The following is a 21,305-nucleotide window of genomic DNA, read 5'->3' as shown; positions in this document are numbered from 1 at the left end:
GTGAATAATGACTGAAGCTGCAAACAGACAGAAGATTCCACATCTCACTCAAAAACATTCAATAAAGACAATATGAGCAAATTTAAGAGACTGCTGGCTTATGAACCCACGATAGACCTGAAAAAAAGTGGAACACTGCTGAAATTTCCAAAATGTTGTGCTTCATTCATGTCCGCAACCAGTCAAAAGTTGGGACACACTTTTGTTGTGCTGCTGTTGTGTGTACCGATTACAAGCTCTGCTCCTTCACACACTCGAGTCACACCAGCAGACTTTTCAGAGAAGTAAATGTCAGATTTTACTGGAGTTGACAGGAACACAACACTCCAGTAGGTGCAATCAAACTAGTCAACGGTAAACTCTGATGTCAATAATTATATTTTACTGACAAGACATAAGTGTATGTTCACCCTGTCAGAGTTTTATTATTATCTAGTTCCTTTTTTATTGCTTTGTTTGGTGATCCTGATCACAATTAAGTTTCAGCAATATATGAGTTACTAACTTTAACTACTTCCATACTGATTTGTTGAAATGTATTTCTTTTGTAACTTTATTTGGATTTAAAATAAATGATTTCTTTTTTTACTTTCTATGACAAATGGGTCTAAAATGGTTTAAAAAAAAGAATTTGAAAACAACGGAATGTTAGAGAATTCAAAGGGCCTTAACCTCCAGTGCAAAAGTAATGATTGAAGTTCCCTCCTTATGAGACCTGACCAAATGAAAAGCTGAGTTTGTTGGTCAAAACTTTTCAATATTCATCCATACATTATTTATGAAGGCTCACTGGATTCCATCCAGTTTGAGTGTCCAGGCCTGACCTGGAGTGTAAGGAAGTTGAGGCAACAGTACAGTGATGCCGGCACTGGGGTAAACTGGCGACCAAGGTAAAGGCTTTGGATTCCCCAACAAGGTCACCTGGACAAGGAACAAGGTAATTAAGTGAGAAAATGCGTGTTTTCCCTGTAGTATGTATGAAAGCAATATATGTTTTACATTTAAAATGTGTTTGAAGTGTAACGACAAGATATGGAAAAGTCTGCGTACCTGTGTGGTTGCCGATATTTTGGGTTGTAACAGCTGCACAGTGGGTTTGGGGGGTTTGCTCGTCATGATGGCATAAACACTCGTCCCTTTAGATGTATACCTGGAGACAAAAACAGAATTATCACAACCAAACTACTTCTGTCCATTGCTAAAACACAGTTACAACAATTTCTTCTAAATTATACAAATAAGAAACATGAAGGCCACTGAATGAATCTCATGACTCAGCTCTTCTTGTTTTCTCACCATATTGGTAGAGTGGTGTTCTCGGTCTGAACCCTCCAGGGTTTTGTGGAGTAGATGGCCTCCCCATTGATGTCCAGCCAGGCACCAAGTCCACGGAGCCTCTCCTCGAACACGGGAGGGATCATTCCATCAGGGGTGGGACCCACATTCAGGAGGTAGTTTCCTCCCAGCGCCACAGTGTGAACCAGATCCTGGAGGAAAGGGGGGGGATAGAGAAGAAATAAACGTTACAAAACTGTCAATCACTATTCATGGTGATGATTTCTGTTGCCCAGAATTCTTTTTGACTGACATGACAGAACCTCAGTACATCTTCTCGTAATAAGCGACACAGGTGAATCGATGATGCGTTGACTTATTCACTGCAGCTGAATAAGATAAATGTGCTAAAGCACAAACAAGATCTGATCAGATCAGGGCTGTGACATGAAGATATGCATCTAATAACCTCCTAATATTTTTACAAAACAGGCCAGGTATTATTCATCCCCACTTCTATGATCGAAGGTAGGTCCATCAGTTCATTCATCTTCATGTTCCGACGATAACCCCAGGAAAGTGTGTCCACAGATGTGCATTTCTCCCACTTGTGCTCCGGCAGCAGGCCTGGGGTGTACTTGTCCTGACAGTTATAGTAGCCTCCATGTTTACAGGAACAGCCAGCTCCCCATCTGTCATTGGTCACAACTGTATCCTAAACAGAGAACCTGATTAGCTTGTGCTGGTGAGTGGGTGTTCCTTCCCTGTCATAACAACACTCACTTTGACTGGGCTGTCGTTGTAGAGCCAAGCTAAGAATTGGGTGGAGTTCCAGTAAGTGTCAGGTGCCTCCCAGTCCCCATCAGACCAGATCACCTCAGGTCTGTACCTGCATTACCACACAGTAGGCTTTTATAGACTGTGTGACGATAGTGAAATAAAAACGGAACTGTAAGAGCAACAGACCTGACGACCATGTTATAAAGTTCTGGTAAGAGTTTCTGCAGCACAAACTGCTGTGTTTTGAATCCATTCTTCTTGTCAATGAGGTAGAGAGGGTGGAACCACTCGTACAGGGAGTTGTAGAGTCCATAGTGCAATGACCTGGATAATGACATGGTTTTGGTATAATTAATGACTAACTTCAAAACTTGAAATCTTAATTGTTATTAGTGTTGCAAAGAAGTGGAACATTTTCTGTAAATTTGACTCAATCTTTCCAGAAACTTTCCTTGGGAATTTAGAAAATACACAGTGAATGTGTGAATACATGTTTAAAAGCTACATCGTCCACAGGCTCAAACCTGTGACTTCAACAGTCTTGTGCTGAGCTCCAACATGTGGCCTTAGTAATCCAACGTTTGAGAATCACTCGTGCATTTGACGGAGGAAGCACAGTGCAGCTAGGGGGCGTGGCCTCTGTACGCCTGCGGCCAGGGGGGCGTGGCCTCTGTACGCCTGCGGGAAGCAGTGAGCTTGCAATAGCAATGATATTGTCAAGTGTATTTGCATGTTTAAGCCAACATATATATTTTTGTTGTTAAATAAATTCGTGTTAATTCCCATGCAAAGTTTCTAACTTTCCTATTTCCCGTTTCACACCAGGACATTTGAAGCCGCACCTGTTGCGCACCGCCCCCCCTAGGTCCCCCACTAGGTCTCGATGGGGACCAGTGTCAACAGAATTCCAGTTCCAGGAGTTGGGCGAAGCCCAGTTGGTGAATCCTTCGTGGTGTTTTGGCAGTCAACACCACATATCTGAAATGAGCACAGGGCGGAAGTGAAACGTGTGATATTGGTGCAGTAACATGACTGGAGAAGAAACACTGACTTTGCCCCAGAAGCCTTGAATATGTCCGCCCAGTCCTCTGGGTCCGAAGAACTGAGCGTGAAACTGTGGCGCAAACTGCGGGTATGTGAACCCAGGCGGGTAGTTCTTCGACATAAAGTTGACACACTGGGGGTCCGGAGGCTGCTGGCCCTGCCAGTGCCACCAGAACCATTCGCTGTCAAAGCCGGGGACAGAAAACACCCCCCAATGGATGAAGATTCCCACCTTCGCCTCGTCGTACCAGGACGGCAGTGGCCTGGCGTCCAGACTTGCCCAGTCTGCAGAGAACCGAGCCGCCGTTTTACATACAAAAAAGCCGAATAACAAGAGGAATATTCCGGTGAGCATCATTTCACGAGTCGATACAGCATCAAGACGGTCACCGGCAATGTCTCCCAGGAGTCAACAAGTCTTGTACACTGTTTTTCCGGGTTGGCAGTTAACGACAACTAACGATAACTCCTTATCCATGACGTATTTCCATATACGAGGCAATAGACAGTCATGTGATTGATCACATGACTTTTTCGCCTTCCTTGGGTTTTTTGAGCGGATTGCAAAAACATCTTATTGGATGGATACTGCCACCTACTGCACAGGAGTGTGTACGACAGGATCCAGTCTACGCTTACATTGACACAAACTTCAGTAGGAAAGAAGACCGAAATAAAAAAAAATGAGAGAGAAAGAGAGGGAAAAAAATAAATGTCTATATTCAGTCCAGTGGTTTTGATCACATGACTTATTCTCTTCCCTTAATTTGCCGTTTGCAATAATACGTTTTGGTGTGTACAGACACCAACTGTACATGCAAGAAGGCATATTTACTCATCATCACCACACCACTCATTTATTGCGTACTGCAGTTGTTGCCATTTCCTTCGTTCAGTTGGTACAGTTGTCCCGATGAAATCCAAAAAGCCTTTGGAGGTAAAGGGGACAACTCCTTTTCATGGAGGATTTGTTCAGCTAGGGTCAGGTAGGGTCACTGCCTCTTGGGGATGATGTGGGACGATTGTTGTGAGGAATGTTGCTGTCGGCACATTGAATGGGTTTCTTGAAAAGCAGTTGTAGTTCTGCATGTTTGCCAGCAGAGGATGTTAAAGTTGTAATTCATCTGTTACAGACAGAGAACAAAAAAGGAAACAATAATAAAACCAGAAAGTGAAACGAAAAATATGATTTATTTGAAATGTTTATGAGACTCTTAATGTTGTTTGTATTTGTGCAAGCGTCAATCAAACACACAATTCAGGTGTGATAAACTGTATGTTCAGACAGTGGAATAAAATCAGCAGACAGTTTAACTTTTTCAATTTAAAAACAAAAAAATAATAATAAAAAAAATCACGTTATACAACTGCAGAAAGCAGGGTTGTCTGTTTTCACAAAAATGCATTATCATTCATCTACTTTTGCATCTTTGCAATAAATATCAGTTATTTTTCTTTCAGTCTATAACGAACTACCACTAATTGTTTGGTGGGAAATGTGTTGAATTACAGAAACATACAAAGTTTTTTGTAATGTTTTTAGTGGAATGAAAACAAGGTGAAATCGCAGCATGCTCCCACCCTGAACCAAATACTTTCCAGTGCTGGTTGGTGGTGCTGCTCAGCAGAAGGAGGAAGCAGGGGGATTTCCACATCACCATGATGTTACTATTTTTATGCTCTGTAGCTGCTGAAGAAGGCTCACTTCACCAACAACATCTTGTCTAAACACAATACAACAACAACGACTGCCATTAAACCTCTGAAGATGTGCTGCGATTTGGCACTAAGACATTAGCGGACATTTCTGTAGGATGACATTGTACTTCTGGTGGACGGCAATCCTACAGGAAGGAGGTATGAATGTTTTCATATAATCAGGCCTTGAACTCCATATATCAAAATTAATGTAAAAATAGGAGTTTATCTCTGCCAAATGCAGAATTCCACAGGCTTGAAAGAGGCGTATTGAATTAATTTACTGATCAACATCATTGTTAGTTATTTCCTGTTTAGCAGGAATTCCTAATTTGGACAAAGGACCTCATGGTGTTAATGTGGGATGTGTATCTGTGAATGAGCACAAACCACAACACTAAATGAGTGAGATGTGTCATGGAAACAGCCAGTATGTAACTTTTTATGTCATTCCCACTGAATCCAGCTGTTTCGAATTCTTATTCCACTGACCTGACCTCCACATGGTCTTGCACACCTGCGTCCATCTATCTTTACTGGTATAGTCGTCCAATGGCTGTCACACACAATGGAGTGCTTGCATTTTTTGGTTTTAATTATCATTATTATTCTGCTGAGATGTGTGCTTGTCACTTCAAGTCAAACGTACTTTCACACAAAAAAATTCACATAAAACAACTTTTAGTGATTATTCATATTTAATAAAAAATATAAAAGCATTTTATCCAACAGATTGTAACAAACATAGAACCAATGAAAAAAGAGCCTGTGACTGAGCTCTAAATCCCTTGGACTGAGATGAAGGTAACAACTGCTGACTTCATCTGAAATACAAACACTTGATCAGATTAAGCATAAAAACTGCTCATTGTGCAAAAATATAAAAAAACAGAACATGAGACACAATCATCAACATAAATAAATAGATAAATAAATATATTCATAATAAATACATAAATAAATAAATACATAAATAAAGAGAATTTGATAAATTAGAAGAAAAAAAAATCTGCTGTGACTGTTTCCTCACAACCTTGGGTGTTGAGTCTGGGGCCACTTCTCAAAATGCTTTGTCAACAGTTGCCCCACAGTGATGACACAGCATCAGTGCAGCCGTGACACTTCCAAAGTGACTCCAGTAGCGCCAGGATATTAATTGGTTATCTTAAGACAACTCAACGACCTGATCATTAAAACAATAAATAATACCAGATAAGTCATTAAATATGTCAAATAAATAGATTTTTAAAAAAGTATCGTGATCGTGAAGTATCTAGCTGTACTGAAGACTTGATGGGTGCTCTTCATAAACATTCACATCCGCACAGACACACATCACAGTCACGTCCTTCCTCACAATTCAAACACGCCAAAGAAGGTCTCCCCCGACTCATCCGCCAGGTACGGCAGCATCTTCTCCACCGTCATCGTCTTCAACCTGTCTCCTTCCTTCAGGTTGAACACAGCTCCCATGTACACAGCGGAGTACCAGTTCTCCCCCTCAGTAAGGTCACTGCTGGCCATTCGTTGGCAGGCGGTGCGGACAGAGTGCAGGATGGGCTTGTAGTCATTATTGTCACTGAATGAGCTGGACCAGCGCATCACAGAGTGGCTAAGATGAACCAGGGAAGTGTCGTCTGTGTCGCTGCTGCTACAGCTGACATGGAAAGATGCTTGGCTGTAAACAAAGTAAAGGCCCTTTTTGGAGATCACAATCTCATTGTTTTGGAAGACCAGATCGCCTTGAGAGTGAGACTGGTCCATCTGAATGTTCCATTCCACTGAGCTCTTCCTCTTCTGGTTGTATTTACCTGTTGAAGTAGACAGAGATGGAGATGAATGAACAAATCATAATACATAATACAGCAAAGTTTGTTGATCCTGAAATTGATGTAAACTATCTAGTTCTCAGTTTCATTTTCATTTAAGTTGATAGAAATCAAAACAAACTTCTTCATTCCTCATTTCAGGCTTAACTCAGTAAAGAAATCTGCTTTCTGGAATGGTCCGTTGAAGAGTACAGACTATAGCCTACACCTTATCAAATGGACACCAGTGTGAAAGGTTCTTGGTCGGTACTAGACAACGTAGGTTTAGCAGTGGCAGTGATAGTTGTTGTTTTGGTGTTATTATTATAATGATGTTGATGATGAGAATAACTTTTGATAAAAAGTTTTTAGGTCACCGTGGCAGCAGGGAGGTCGTATGATGCAGATGCACATCCTGCTGCTGCTGCTGTCTTCAGACCTCCACTGATTAAATGTAGTTTATCAGATAAAGTAAAATGTGATACTTCCTCGGACAACTCTTCGAAAAAAATTCTTCAGAAAGCTCCTTAAGTCCAGGACTGACTGATTGGGCACCAAGGGACGATGACAATTTGATGTAGTTAGACTTATAGATTCAGTGTATTTACCTTGTAAATGAATTGCTGCTCTTACGTTGGAAATTTGCCTCAATGTGTGATGAAGATCTGTGAAAAAGAAAAAGAAGATAAGAAAGACATTTGTTGCAAACTTGAAGCATTTACACATGTACTCTGATATAACTGATGTGGTTATATTCAAGTTACTGAATTATATATTTTTTATTCTTATTAATTAAATCTGAGCAAGTATATGGACAACTGAGAGAATTCTTACCAAAATGGTCCTCGTCACCTCCTGGACCCTGTTTGAGAAAGATAAAGTGTGTTAGAACCGCTGGATTCACAGTGAGTTAAGAGATAAGATTCATTTATTGTCCCACACTGGGGAAATTATGCAGCGTCATAGCTTCAAGAAGCGACTGCAGGACTTTTGTACCCACCTTGGTATGTTGGTTGAGACTGAGGACAGCAACAGCAGCAACAGCAAGGCAGAGTGTGACCCCGAGAAGAACCATTGCCAGCGTCGACCTGCGCTTTGTTTGGTTCCTATCCTCGGCGTCCAGGGCATAGAGTGGTACTTTGCATTCATCCTCCATTATTTTTGAAAGTCTCTCTATCAGTCTTCACAGCCTGTCAGAGTTGTCTTCTTTCTGCTACTGCTAGTCTTTGTTGACTGATGGCCAGAGAGCAGCCCTTTTAATACGATTTCTCATTGGCTAGGGAAAGTCCAGTGATGTCACTCATTGTGAGTGAGTGGAGGTGTGATGAGGAAGAGAGATCCAGCATTGCGGATCTCACAAATCACTCCCACCAACACACACGGAATCTCTATGACTAGTATCCCAGTAATAGACAAACTAACACCTGTGGGAAAACACACTTTACATTTATGAATTTAATCAATTGCAAAAGGATGTAAAAGCACACCCACAGGACTCTCACACAAGGAGAAACACTAACACATACACTCACTCACATAAAAACACAGGAAAATGGCTGTTGAAATACTTGGAACTAAACCTACAGATTTGGAGTGTGCAAGTGTTTGCGTACATTGTGGTGTGTTGGTCATCTCTATGTGGGTCAGATACAAGGAAACCAGGTTAGGTGCTACGTAACAAGCCGTAGACGCATCACTAACTTATTCCCATCTTTGCTTGCACTGCAAGCGATTAGTCACGTTAACGTAGTATGATATTGTATCATATGCTCCATTCATAGTGAACTGGAAGTAAAGTTGTTTATGCATATTTTGTCACTTCCTTTTTGCCTAAGAAGTATTGACAACACAGATTCGATCTGATCATTTTTCAAATTACAAGTCAAGAGTGGCATGTGATATATCAACTACTGATCACCTTCATTTTCCGTTTTCATAGTTATTGACGGCATGGCAGTTTCCTGGAGTGATAACAAACACTGACTAAACGAGGAAGATGCATGTCTCATGTCTACTAGACCTCAGCACATGCTGGAAAAGGATGTGGGTTATTCAAGTTCTTAGAGCAGCGTTGTCAAACATATGACCCCTGGGCCAGAAGTGGAGAGAAGAGTGAAAATTACAGAGAATAGAATCGCAAAATTGCAATTCATTTACTGCTGTTTCTGTTTTTGTAATATCTAGAACCAGGGTTAAATTAGTTATTTATTTCATAGCTCCGATAGCTTTAATTCATAGCTTTAATTTGTGTGGTGGAACATTTCAGGTGGTTGGGATCACTTCATGTAAATTCAAAATCATTTCAAGAATAAGTTGTTTTAATCCAGAAGGAAAATACCACGTACCTGTACTCATTTGCACAAAAACAAAGGGAAACATTTGGCGTTATTTACAGTATATGTTATTATGTAGCGACTTTACTGGCCCCAAACACTGGCGATCAGTGGCTGAGTGTGACCACTAATTTAGGGTGAATTGGACTCCCCTGTCATAGAAGCTTATTTGATCATCACAGGCTTGCCCTTCCCCTTACCTCATTGTCTTTTCCAAAGATGTGATCGATTATCCGACAGCTGAAACCTTTGCTAATTGACATGACTATTTGTGGTGGATGTTTTACTGGTTAGAACTGGTAATAGGCTAATATCCTTTACCAGAATGATAACAGAAGTTCATCAGGCCTCAGGTGAGTTGGGGTGTGTTGTAGCCCACATGCAACAATGTCAGTCACAAAAAAGGTGAAAAAACACAGGCAGGTTTCAGGTTGATGATTCAGCTCAGACATTGAAGGGAAAACCCCATTTCTTCCCCTCAGAGGCTGATACTGTTCTAAAAAATGTATTTTCAAGTCTCAGGATACTAGATTTGTCTTTTAATGTTATCACAAGGCTAACACCAATAGAACAATATATAACAGTTAATGACAAGTTTATTATATTAAATATTGTATCTACACTGGAAGTATCTGTTTCTCTGGATTTTGGTAGTACAACAGTGATTACTGCTGTATGTAAAAGACCTGTGCCCTGCACACAGGAGGAAGTCATCTGAAACTGAAACACTGAACCGACTTCTATTTCATGACAAAGGAAAATATCGAAAAATTTTCCCGAGCTATATTTAATTTCATGGGAGATGCCACACAAGTGGGAAGATGTTGTGATGTGATGACATTGGAAAAAAGGGAAATACTACAGACTTGTGTAATGATGCCTGATTGATTCATAGAGGATGAAGCAGAATATGATACCTGCTGAATTTAATGTGTGTCTGGAGGAAACCAGAGAAAGTATAACAGAGTAACGGAAGGTACGAGGTGGTCTGGATTTCTGTGGAGGTGAATGAAACCAGGTAGATGGTGAAACCTGTGGTTTCCTGCGTTGTCTTCAAAAGTAAACCATGGAGCTGTTGCGTATGCATGTCTGTTCCTGTCGTCGATTATTGCAACATGAAAGCATTTTCCACTGTTGAAGAGGAAGGCCAAAACACGTAGCAGCTTGACATAATTTCACATTTTCACCGCTCCCACTGAGGTAGCACTGCTTAAGTAATACTTCCAACAGACATTTTTAATATATGTTGGATTATGATGATTTGAGATTATTGATGTTTTTTCTTTCCTTAACTACTACTACTAGCATGAGCCACCAACAGTCCTCCATGCTTGAGTTCAATGATACATTACTCAATACATAATACATTATGTATTATATTTACATTATATTACAATGTATTATTTGACTATTTTTATTCTTTCTTTTTAATAAATTGTATTTGTATTTCATGAAGTTGTTTGTTCTGCCCTGTCTAGCAGAGAGATGAAACACTGTTCTATTCACCATACTGGTGCAAGATGTATATATTTCAGTGTAGTTTTATTTCCTAAGTTTATCTTATTCTATTTTCATTTCATACAATGCACCAGACAGGAGCACCGAATATTGTTGTATTTTGAGCAAATTCAATGACAATAAAAGGCTTTCTTCTTCTTTCTGATTTACTAATCAATCTGCAACGACAAAGGAAACGTCAAGCCATTTTTAGGTGTTGCTCCACCACACACATCCACTTTCATTTGTGTCATAGATACTTGGGGGATAAACCATTCTGCCCTCCATACGCCCCCCACAACACCTTTTCTTCTGGTTTGACATTGAGAATAACTAGCACAGTCTTGCAGATGGAGCCATAATCCAATGATTCAGTGATCCCACCTTAATCTGCATTTTGTAATATAATATAATAATATAATACAAATGAAATATGAATGGATCAATGGAATGTTATGTACAACTCATCAGCAATGAGTCCCCCGATAATTAATTAGCATTCATCGCCATCATGTCGCGTTCTCACAAAATACAGTCAAGTCCATAAACATTGGGACATTGACACGATTCTCACTATTCTTCTCTTGTTGGCTCTATACCACAGTGAACAAGACGTGCTCTTGCTGCGGACTTTCAGCTTAATTATAATTTTATTTACATCCAAATCAGGTGAACGATGGAGGAATTACAATAGTTTCTATATGTGACCAATAGTAATGGGACCAACAACTGTGTTTCATGGACAGGTGTGGGCTGTTCCCTCGTTATTTTATCATCAGTTAGGCAGGTAAAAGGTCGGGAGCTGACATGGTGTGACATTTGCATTTGGAATCTGTTGTTGCTGTCAACTTTTAATATGAGAGCCAAACATCTGTCACGATCAGTGAATCAAGCCATTAGGCTGAAAAATAACAACAAACTCATCAGAGAGATAGAGAGATAGATTGACTGTTTGGAACATTCTTCAAAAGAAAGGACACGCGGGTGAGCTCAGCAACACCAAAAGACCCAAAAGACCATGGAAAACAACTGTGGTAGATGGTTCTTCCTGGGTGAAGAAAAACCCGTTCACAACAGCTGTCCAGCTCAAGAACACTCTCCAGGAAGCAGGTGTATGTGTGTCAAAATTAACAATTAATAGAAGACTTCACCAGAGTGAAGGGTCCAAACCACCTCATCAGTGAAGTGTGGTTGTGTTATGCCAATGGAACTGGTTCCCTTATATTAACTGATGATGTGACTGCTGACAAAAGCATGAATTCTGAAGTGATATTATATTGATAGTATCAATAAAGTGACATTATCCTCTCACATTCAGCCAAATGCTTCAGAAGTCATTGTGCTGCACTTCACAGTACAGATGGACAATGATCCCAAGCATCCTGCATAAGCAGCCTGAAGAGTTACTTCAGGCAAATAAGTGGAAAGTGATGCAGTGGCCGACCTGAATCCGATGGAGCACGCATTTCACTTGTTGAAGACACAACTGAAGGGAAGCAGCAGCAACTAAAGACAGCTGCAGTGGAGGCCTGGCAGCGCATCATGTTCAGTTTATTCATCTAAAACATAGAAATGGGTGTTCTCCCATAGTGATCAACACTCATGAGCAATATAGTTATGACATACTGCATTCTAAAGACGCTGTTTCTACAGTTATGTCCATAAATATTGGGGCGGCGACACAATTCTAATGCTTTTGGCTCCATCCAGCACCACAGTGGATTTGAAATGAAGTGAACAGGATGTGCTCTTTCTGCAGACTTTACAGATTTAATAAACTGAATAAATTGTTGTTAACCAATAACATGACAGTGCCACAGAAACACATGAGGCTGACGCGGCAATACAAAGGAAAAACTACAAGGGTGCACAGGATTATCAATATAAATAAACATAAAAAAGTATTGATCTACTTCTGCATTTGCCTTGATTGTTAAATACTGTAAATACTGTTTTAAATTATGTATGTATAAAGCACCAAGAATATGGTGCACCATGCAGACTGATTCCTTGTGAGAGATTTTCCGGTCCAACTGTGCCTTTCCACATTTCCTCCCACATTTCTTGAAATCACACACAACCATATCAATCAAATGACTGCCACTAAGTGTCCAAACTATGAAACTACAACAGTTGATAAATAGCATTGAATTCAACCAATAACCTACTATCATAAATGCATGCCTGTCATTATCAATAAATCATACCCAGTTGAATTATTGCATGTCAGTCTTTTTATTTTATTTTTTTTATTTTACACATTGAGACAGCTCAGTTGGATGGGGTTACAATGGATCCCTGGTGTATGGGACCTCCATATAGATAGATACACACATATATACATACATGTCAATTAAGACTAATCCACACACATGAATGGTGAATATGAAGTGAATATTTAGTCGCCGTGATACCATCTTGGTCCCATGGTGGTATGCCCAGAGTATCATGGTTTACTAGCGGTAGAGAACCTTTAGGACTGAATGCAACAGGGTCAAACCAAGTCTCTCCACTGCCGCCATCGCTCGCACCAAGAGATTCCCAAAACAAATATGGTAATAACATTCAGTTAGAAATCCGAATTCAACGTAGGATGGCACTGTCTTACTCCCACAGATACGCCGACAAGTCAGATGATTCATGTGACGTATGAAAGCACTCAACTGCCTCCGACGTCACCAAAGTGCTCCTTCGGGCTCCCTCGGGCTCCCTCGGGCTCCTTCGGGCTCCCTCGGCGGACGGTACAGCGCTTTAAGACCTACTGCGCATGTCAGAGGACCATCGCTGCTAGGGAGGGACTCAAACAAACGGGCACAATGGAGCTGCAGTAGTACTGACAACACCAGGTCCTGGTTGTGCATCCCCGGCACAGTTTGACTTAGTGTCAATTATTTTTTCCTTCTCCAATGCAATGACCTCTTCAGTCTGCCTGCAGCTACACGATTGTTGTCTTTGTGCTAGCAGATTAGTGAGGTGTTAGCCACGTTAGCTGGCTATCTGACAGTTGTTAGCTAAGCACCTGCTCGACTGCTGCTTGTCCTCCTCTGGTTCTCTTAGCATCTCAGCCATTCTGTCCAAAGAGACCATGGAGTTTCCTTTTGATATTAACCATTTGTTCACCGAGAGGGTCTCTGTCTTGGACCAGAGCCTTGTTGCAGGTCGGAAATTTGCAGCAAGGTAAGTTTGAATGAAAACTTCCTAACTTGATTTTCTTTTTTTTTTTTTTTTTTTTGTATGTTAGAAGGTAATTTAGCATGTCACATTATAAGCTAACTAAGGTACCAGTTCAAACTACAATCTATATTCTACGTCGTTAACACAATGTATATTCATCATGTTGACACCTTTATTTTGAAACGTCTTTTTAATCATGAGATACATGTCAACAGAGGATTATTCAGGAGGATTTACTCTCGAGTTCATGAGGTTTTTCAGGAGGACTTTCCTTTTGCTTATTTGCTGTGAAATAATTCTACATGTAACCCTTTTACAGAATTATTTTGTTCCCTGATGTGTTTGCAGGCCAGATCTTCAAACCCATGTAGAAACTGTAATTGATGATCTTGGGAGAGCCTCGGCCAAGGTGAGAACAGAAGGCAGAACGAAACTAGTTCATGCTTTGTGAATGTGAGAAACATTCACAGAAAATTCTGTGGCGCTGACAGCAACGATGCCCCCTTAATTGTTTCATATAATAAAATGAAAGAAAAAAGCAACAGTGTCCTGAAAGAAAAACACAAGTAACTGACTGTGGCATTATTCATGCAGCAGCATTATGCACCAGCTAAAGTATTCAGTGAATTATCGGACTTTCCTGATAATAAAGAATTGATCCTTCAGATCCTTATGCTAATCTACCGTTCTTAGTTTAAGAATGAACTTTGGTGTCATGTGTGTCCCTGTGGATTCCAGGCCCAGCAGCTAACAGCTCCTGTAACCAGTGCCTCCAAGTTGCAGTCGCAGGGGCATCAGCTCTACCTCCTGAAGGATGGAGAAAGCAATGGGTACATGTCACCAACCTTGTTCAGCTTTCATTATTGAACACACTTAGTTCTCTTTTAGGACTGACAGCTGGATGAGTTTAGTTGATAAAGTTAAAAACAGACAATGCATATTAATACGTAGTAGACCTGAGACAAATCAGATTGTAGGTTTGTACTCTGTACTCTGCTTCCCAACCCGGCTGCCTATTTCTTCTATCCCCAGAGGACGTGGTGTAGTCGTGGGATTTCTCAAGGTTGGCTACAAGAAGTTATTTCTGCTTGTGAGTTATCGGTTTTCTGTAAATCTCCTCAATGTTTGATTCTTCATCAATTTACCTGTCTGTTCATTTCATTATCAGTCTACAGTATCTTTGTTGTGTGTCATCCATAGGACCAACAAGGTTTGCACATAGAGGCAGAGCCGCTGTGTGTTTTGGATTTTTACATAGCAGAGAACTTACAGCGACATGGCTATGGACTCGAGCTCTTTGATTTCATGCTGAAGGTAAAGCTGTCACAAATTATGATTGAAATTATTACATACAGAGATATTTACAAAAAGCAGATGCTCATGGAGTGTTCTATTTATCGATAACTCCATCTTTTCTATGTCTACGACAGCACAAGAATCTGGAGCCAGTGTTGATGGCATATGACCGGCCCTCGCCCAAATTTCTGTCTTTCCTGGCCAAACATTACTGCCTCGCACAAAGTGTTCCTCAGGTACAGTCTGCAATGCACAAACAAACCCACTGATCTGAATGTATGAACTGTTGGTTCTCCCTTTAGACTAGTGCAGACCAAAAATTCCAGGTGCAACATGCAGCAAATGTTGCAGCAGTCTGAACAGTCCCATTGCACCATGGTGCCTGTGCAGTTAGATTCTACCTGATCCATGGCAGATAATGGTTGCAGGGCATCTCTTTCTGACCAGTCAGCTGCGAGCTGGCAATGGGTACCCACGTGGTGCGTGTCTGTGGCTGTGTGAATGTGTACAGACACAACAAATATGCAAATTTGGGATGGGGGACAAGGAGGACGCGCTGATACATAATTTTGAGGCACAACCTTGTCTTTACAACATTAGCGTGAAATGCTGTGCTAATGAAATCAAGAAGAGAAATGCTGTAATTTGTGGGCACAAAGAGTTTAGTTGTCTTGTGCCGTTCTGCTTTACGGCACGTAGCGACGCACCAATTACTGTGGCCTCAGTGTGCACTGTTCTGTTACACATAGTTACACATTTCATAATGTTGCACCTAGAATCTTTGGTCTGGAATGGACTTCACACAGTTCTTTTTTTAGTTTTGCTAAGATCACCTCTCAAATCTAAACATTATTTTTAACAGGGAACCATTCTGACAGAAGAAAAAATCTTTAGTGTGACTCTGGTTATATTTAGGCATTCTGTCATCTTCTCTGATTTAGACTGTTTCTTGTAGCTCTTGATTTCTCACTGTGCTTTTCATAAAAAGGGTCAAGTTGACCAAAAATAATGTGCATGTGTATTTTTTTGGATATATTGAGAATCCTGTTATAATTACATGGTTAGAAAGGCTTCTACAGCAATTTGCTGACAGATAGAAACACTGACAGCCAGATCATTATCATCATTCAGAGTGAATGCTCCCATTGTTCCTGTTTGGGCTACAATGATAGTTTCTGTTGACAGCCCCCAAGACAAGGGGCACAGAAAGTGTCCACAGTTCTAATCAATGGCCCTCATTTAGCCCTCATTTTGCTCAGAAATGTTCACATTCTGATCTTTGTGTCCACGAAAGCTCTGCTGGAAAAAAAAACAGATGAAGATGTATCTATAACTAAGAGGAAACTGACAGAGAGCTGCTCAGCCTCTGGGCAGCTTGAGGATGGACAACATCAGCACCCTTTTCTATAGGTATTTCTGCGTGGGGAAGCATTCCAGAGCGAGGGCAACATGGAGTGTCGGTTACATGGGTAGATTGGTGCAGCGTCAATAGATATGCAGACACTGCTGGAGCTGAGTCAGCAGGCAAAGCTCTTGAATTAGTCAGTTTATGTTGGACCACAGCTTTGTCTGCTTCTGCATAAATGAGAGTGTGAATGCAAACGTCTGTAAAGACATATAGTATATTTGTTGGTAAAAGAAGCGAAAAATAATAATGCTGTCAGTATTTTTATTTCATTTCATCCTTTTTGTACTATTTGCACTACCTATTTGCACTTTTATTGCATCAGCAGGAGCAGTGCTCACATGTCACTGTCTATTCTATTTTTTTCTTTCAGGTCAATCACTTTGTTGTGTTTGACGGCTTCTTCGTGAGCAGATCAGGTAACATGTTCACTACACTTCTCATCCAGTTCCAGAGGTTTGGTTGGATTTTGCTTGTCTACAGTAAAAAGATGTAGAAGATGTCAGCCAGCAGCTGATCCAGTGCTGTGTTGGTCTTAAACCTGTGTTGTACAAAGAACAGAACCAATAACCACCTCACATTTCCAATACATGTCAAGTTCACTTGCATAACATTGTTTACATGCTAAGGTTTTGAAGTAATTTCTTCCTTTTGGCATCACAACAGAGCCATCTGTTTTTGTTATTTTTGTATGTGTGAAAGAAAATCACCTTCATTTGTTGTATTAGGTGTTACCAACAAAAAAAAAGGAGAAGCACTCGACACGAGTGGGCTGATCTGCTTTTATTCCAGTTCCAAATTCTTTTGTTTCACCAAACTTTCCCAGGGACACCTTCCTCTCCTCTGACGGCTCAGGGGATGTACGGCTTTTTGTAAGAACTTATCTCTTTCTTTTGTTTATGTCCCCAGCATCTTGTCCCCTGTCTTTTGTCCTTTTATGGGTCCATATATTTTCCTTTATCAGAGCTTTTCCATTTTTGGCATTGGTTTGAAGAACAATATCTGACATCATGTCAAATATTGGACACAGAACATGTCATTACCCTCAGAGAGCTGTAGACCACCTCCACCACCCATCCCTCCCCCACTACGAACGTCTGTTCTCTAACCTACTGATGCCATTAAATGTCTGACAGTTTGTATTCAGAGGGGATTTGAGGGACATTCTCGCTCCTATGAACCACGTTAATGTGACAAATATCAGTTTACTTTCCAGAATGAATCTCTGTGCAGCTTGCAAACACACCACAAAACAAAGGCAGTGGTAAAATATCTGTTGTAGGTATAAGGCAGTGCTGCCTCACATTTATACAAGGGTTTTATTCTGGTAAGGAGTTATTTATTGGGAACTATGTAAAGAGGTAGCTTCTGTTTTTCACATCCATGTGGACTTATATTTCATAGGGACAGCATATAAAACAAATAATTGTGTTTTAGTTGGGACACAGACTTGTGTTGCATTGTTGTATTTCAGTGGAGATGAGATTCATCTCAAACATGCTGCAAGCTTGAGAAGTACGGAGTTTAGTTAGTAAGGAACAAAATAATCCACTGCTGATAACAGCTTTGTTTGGTAGCCAGAACAGAGATCATTCTTGTTAGACATAACAAATGTATATACATGTATCTATCTATCTATCCCACTGTGCTGCATGTTTATTTAATCATAAATAAATACTTGGCTTTTTAAAAATGTATAGGCCATTAATTTAGATACATGTATGGATTGTGTGTGTGTATACTTACAGCACAATAGTGATGATGAAAATTTTTGACGTTGTGTCCCGGGCTCTTTCGTACCTGGTGGATAGTTACATGTGAATTACTCCTTTGTTATCATGTGTGTTTTGTATTAAATCTGACGGTCTGATAGGGCTGGTTTAGAAAGCATATGAGGTTTAAGGAACAGGTTGTGCATCGTGCTTTGTCATTATGAGGAACAAGCATTTAACTGGCAGCTTTCATTTGCTTGTGTCAGTGGAATGAAGAACTCATTTAAAACACCATCGGAACATTGAAATCAGCTTCACATTTACTCCAACTGGCATGAACAACATAGCTTTTGGAGGCTGCATTTAAGACTAAAATATGCTAAGTCATTGAAGAATGACTGAGAAGAATAAGAAGCTGTCTCTGAATGATTCATGGGCTACGTTCATACTGCAAACCTTGGTGCTCACGTCTGATTTTATGTGAGCTCCTCTTTTGTGAGACTGTTCCAGTTATCTTTTAAAGCGTCAGATACCAGTGGAAACTGGTCACAGCGTTTTTGGCTGGCTGCAAAATATAAGAAGCAAGTGTGTTCCTCCCAGTCTGCTCCTTCAGACACATGCTCATCTCCACTATTTTCTTCTGCATTACCGTCCCTGTCCTCACCATCATGGGCTCCACTGGACAGAACACGAGATATTTATGCGTTCGGAAATCGCATCATGTTGTGGATAAAGACGCTGCACATTGGCTCACTGTTGCCATGGTGACTCATAGTACCATTTGGGTGAAGGGTCGCAGGGACCTGTAACTGACTGACGCTAACGTTGTGCAGAGGTGAGGTCAAGTCAAACAGGACAGGTCACCAGCCAATCACAGGGTCGAACTGTAGTATCGGCGCTCCGTTAACATTGTCTTTTGCTTGTAATGGTGCACATGCTTCAGCCAGAGTTTAAACTAACATGTATTAGCTGTCAGTTTCCCATCTGAGGGGAAAGATATTGGTCACTTCAGTCTACAGTGTGAACGTAGCCTGTGTGTCCAGTCCAGAGAATGTGCTGATGTATGCTGTTTTAGTATTCTTACACCTCCAATACTAGATAAGATAGATAATTCCATAACACTGCAAAACAGGAATAATAAGTTAAGTAGTAAGGTGCATGTATTAGATAGTAATCTGCGCTGTATTGTACCGAGAGGGATGTCTTCTACCCCCGCATGTGTGTCTGGCATGTTTCTCTTCCTGCTCAGGATCCAAGTGTGCTTTTCTTCAACAGTGGCCCATCTGAGAAAGGCTCCCCTAAAAAAGCCGGACGGAGAGATCAAACCATACTCTTTAGTGGAGCGGGAAGGTCAGTATCATAGGAGGCCACAAAGACATTTTCACAAAGGAATCCAACAGTAAAAGAACCCCCACGTACTGAGGAAGCTGTTAATGATATGCATGTGTTTGTACTATTTCAGTATTTACACAGGCTTTGAATTGTGAGTTTTCTTGAAGTGAAGTCTTCTATCAGGTTGAGAAGAAACTCCATGATGCAAATGCCACTTTTAATTGCATCGTTTTCAATAATGTCTTTATAGCTGTACTTTAATTCACTTTATACTGGTACCACCATACACTGTTCCACTTGTCTTCTTACGTTTTCTGTGAATATTCGTGTCTTGGTATTTTAGTTATTTCTGAGTGAGCCAAGTAACGCAATTACGTTGCACCAACAGTGTGTGTGTTAAATGACAATAAAGCAAGTCTGATGTACACACACACACACACACACACACACACACACAATAACAGCCTTGTTTACTAATAATGAATTGTTTTTTCTCTGCAGTGGTACGTCAGGAGCAGAAGAGGCGCCCCTGGCCGTTTGCCCCTCCTCATTCCCCCAGCGGTCGGTATCCTCCCAGTACTCCCACTCCCTCAGTGTGGGATCCTCCCCCACCAGGGTGCCCCCTCAAGCCGCCACAGTGTCGCCCCCTGGGGCCATCAGGGACCACAGTCTGCAGTCCCCTCTCATCGAACGCTGCAGGGCAAGACGCACCAGGTGAACAACACTCTCAACACCTTTGTTACACACCTTGAGTCGTTTCCTCTTAAAAAGCCCACAAACAACCCCACCCCTCCCTGGCAGAGGTAGTAATACATGTCGCTGCCTTCAAATGGATTTTTGTCATTTATGCCAGACTACAAATAATATGAACACTGACAAATATGTCTTCCTACCAGTGTCTGTCAGCTTTCTGTGGCAGTGGAGTGTGACATTCCTCTCATTAGTCACTTCATGTGTCCAACACAAAATGAAGTCATCACAGTTTCCTACTTATTCATACGGCTTCTAATCACTGTCTTTCTCTCTGTCTGCCATCCATCTTATGTATCTGTTCACTCTGCTCACCCCCCCCATGTATTCTCTTTGATTACCTTGGTTCACCAGCTCCCTGAATAGATCTCAGCTAGGCTTCCACTGACCTCGCTGCCTTTAAAGGACCAGTGTGTAGGATGTAGTGACATGCTTTCTTCCTGAGCTTACTAGCTCTGCTGGACTCCTTTTGGTTCGTCCTCCGATGAAGTTTCAGTTGAGCCGATCCGATTTTCAGATGTGTGCTACCGTCAACATAAAAATCCGCCGTCATTTTTGAATACCGGCAATAGCGGTACAGTAACCGTTCTTTATTCCCGTCTCACTGTCATGCTCATGTGTGTTAAAAATACACCGTCGTCCGTCAGTGAAGTGCCGTCATTTGCGTGATTTGTTTTTGTCAGGTGAGAATGTTCACAAATATCTGGACGGAACGTCCTGCAACATGGAAGTCAAGCGAGTTTCGTCTCTGCGATCGCGACCTGCTCCGTCTCTCTTCTCTTGCACAACCTGAGCAGCAGGTTCACCATGTCCTACACTGTCGTGTATAACAGCCGTTGCTGTGACATCCCAATCACATGGAGGGGGTCGTGACTTGTAATGGAACCAAAGGGAGTAGCGTAGAGCTGAAGTGTGGAGTGGAAAGGTGGCATAACGTGCATCTCGTGTGTCAGCTGTAAATCCAGTGAACGCCTCTTGAGATCAGGACACGTAAACAGAGGAGTGACTGTTTGCGACAGGCCGACATTCTGTCATGTAAAGTTGCAGAACAAAGCGCTGCTGTCTGTTCCCAGTGTGCTTTGTTTCCTCAAACTGAACTCACTTGTCTGTTTTGTCCCATTAAACCCAAGTACAAGTAAATAACTTCCACTTGTTAACAAGAACTTACTTTTAGCAGTGAAACATGCACCAGAAGTATAAT

General features: G+C 41.1%; 2 protein-coding genes across 2 annotated transcripts; one reads left to right on the top strand and one right to left on the bottom strand.

Moving 5' to 3' along the window:
* Window positions 1–790: 790 nt before the first annotated feature.
* Window positions 791–10,573, bottom strand: LOC144739812 (tissue alpha-L-fucosidase-like; the record flags this gene model as incomplete). Its single annotated transcript, XM_078622702.1, is given in 12 exon segments — window positions 791–921; window positions 1,051–1,150; window positions 1,297–1,487; window positions 1,790–1,990; window positions 2,059–2,164; window positions 2,242–2,379; window positions 2,898–3,013; window positions 3,015–3,033; window positions 3,107–3,150; window positions 3,152–3,399; window positions 10,394–10,412; window positions 10,541–10,573. Coding segments are annotated over 10 exon segments (1,115 nt in total), but the record flags the coding sequence as incomplete, so codon positions are not given.
* A 2,947-nt stretch (window positions 10,574–13,520) lies between these two features.
* On the top strand, window positions 13,521–20,492 carry ATAT1 (alpha tubulin acetyltransferase 1). Its single transcript, XM_078622703.1, is given in 11 exon segments — window positions 13,521–13,612; window positions 13,958–14,018; window positions 14,348–14,439; window positions 14,642–14,699; window positions 14,810–14,923; window positions 15,040–15,141; window positions 16,684–16,729; window positions 19,298–19,372; window positions 19,856–19,912; window positions 19,915–20,068; window positions 20,459–20,492. Coding segments are annotated over 11 exon segments (885 nt in total).
* Window positions 20,493–21,305: the final 813 nt, after the last annotated feature.

This window comes from Lampetra planeri, unplaced genomic scaffold (assembly GCF_965212315.1).
Source record: "Lampetra planeri unplaced genomic scaffold, kcLamPlan1.2.h2 scaffold_1725, whole genome shotgun sequence".
Taxonomy (NCBI): Eukaryota; Metazoa; Chordata; class Hyperoartia; order Petromyzontiformes; family Petromyzontidae; genus Lampetra; species Lampetra planeri.
This window is presented reverse-complemented; position numbering and strand designations above follow the sequence as displayed.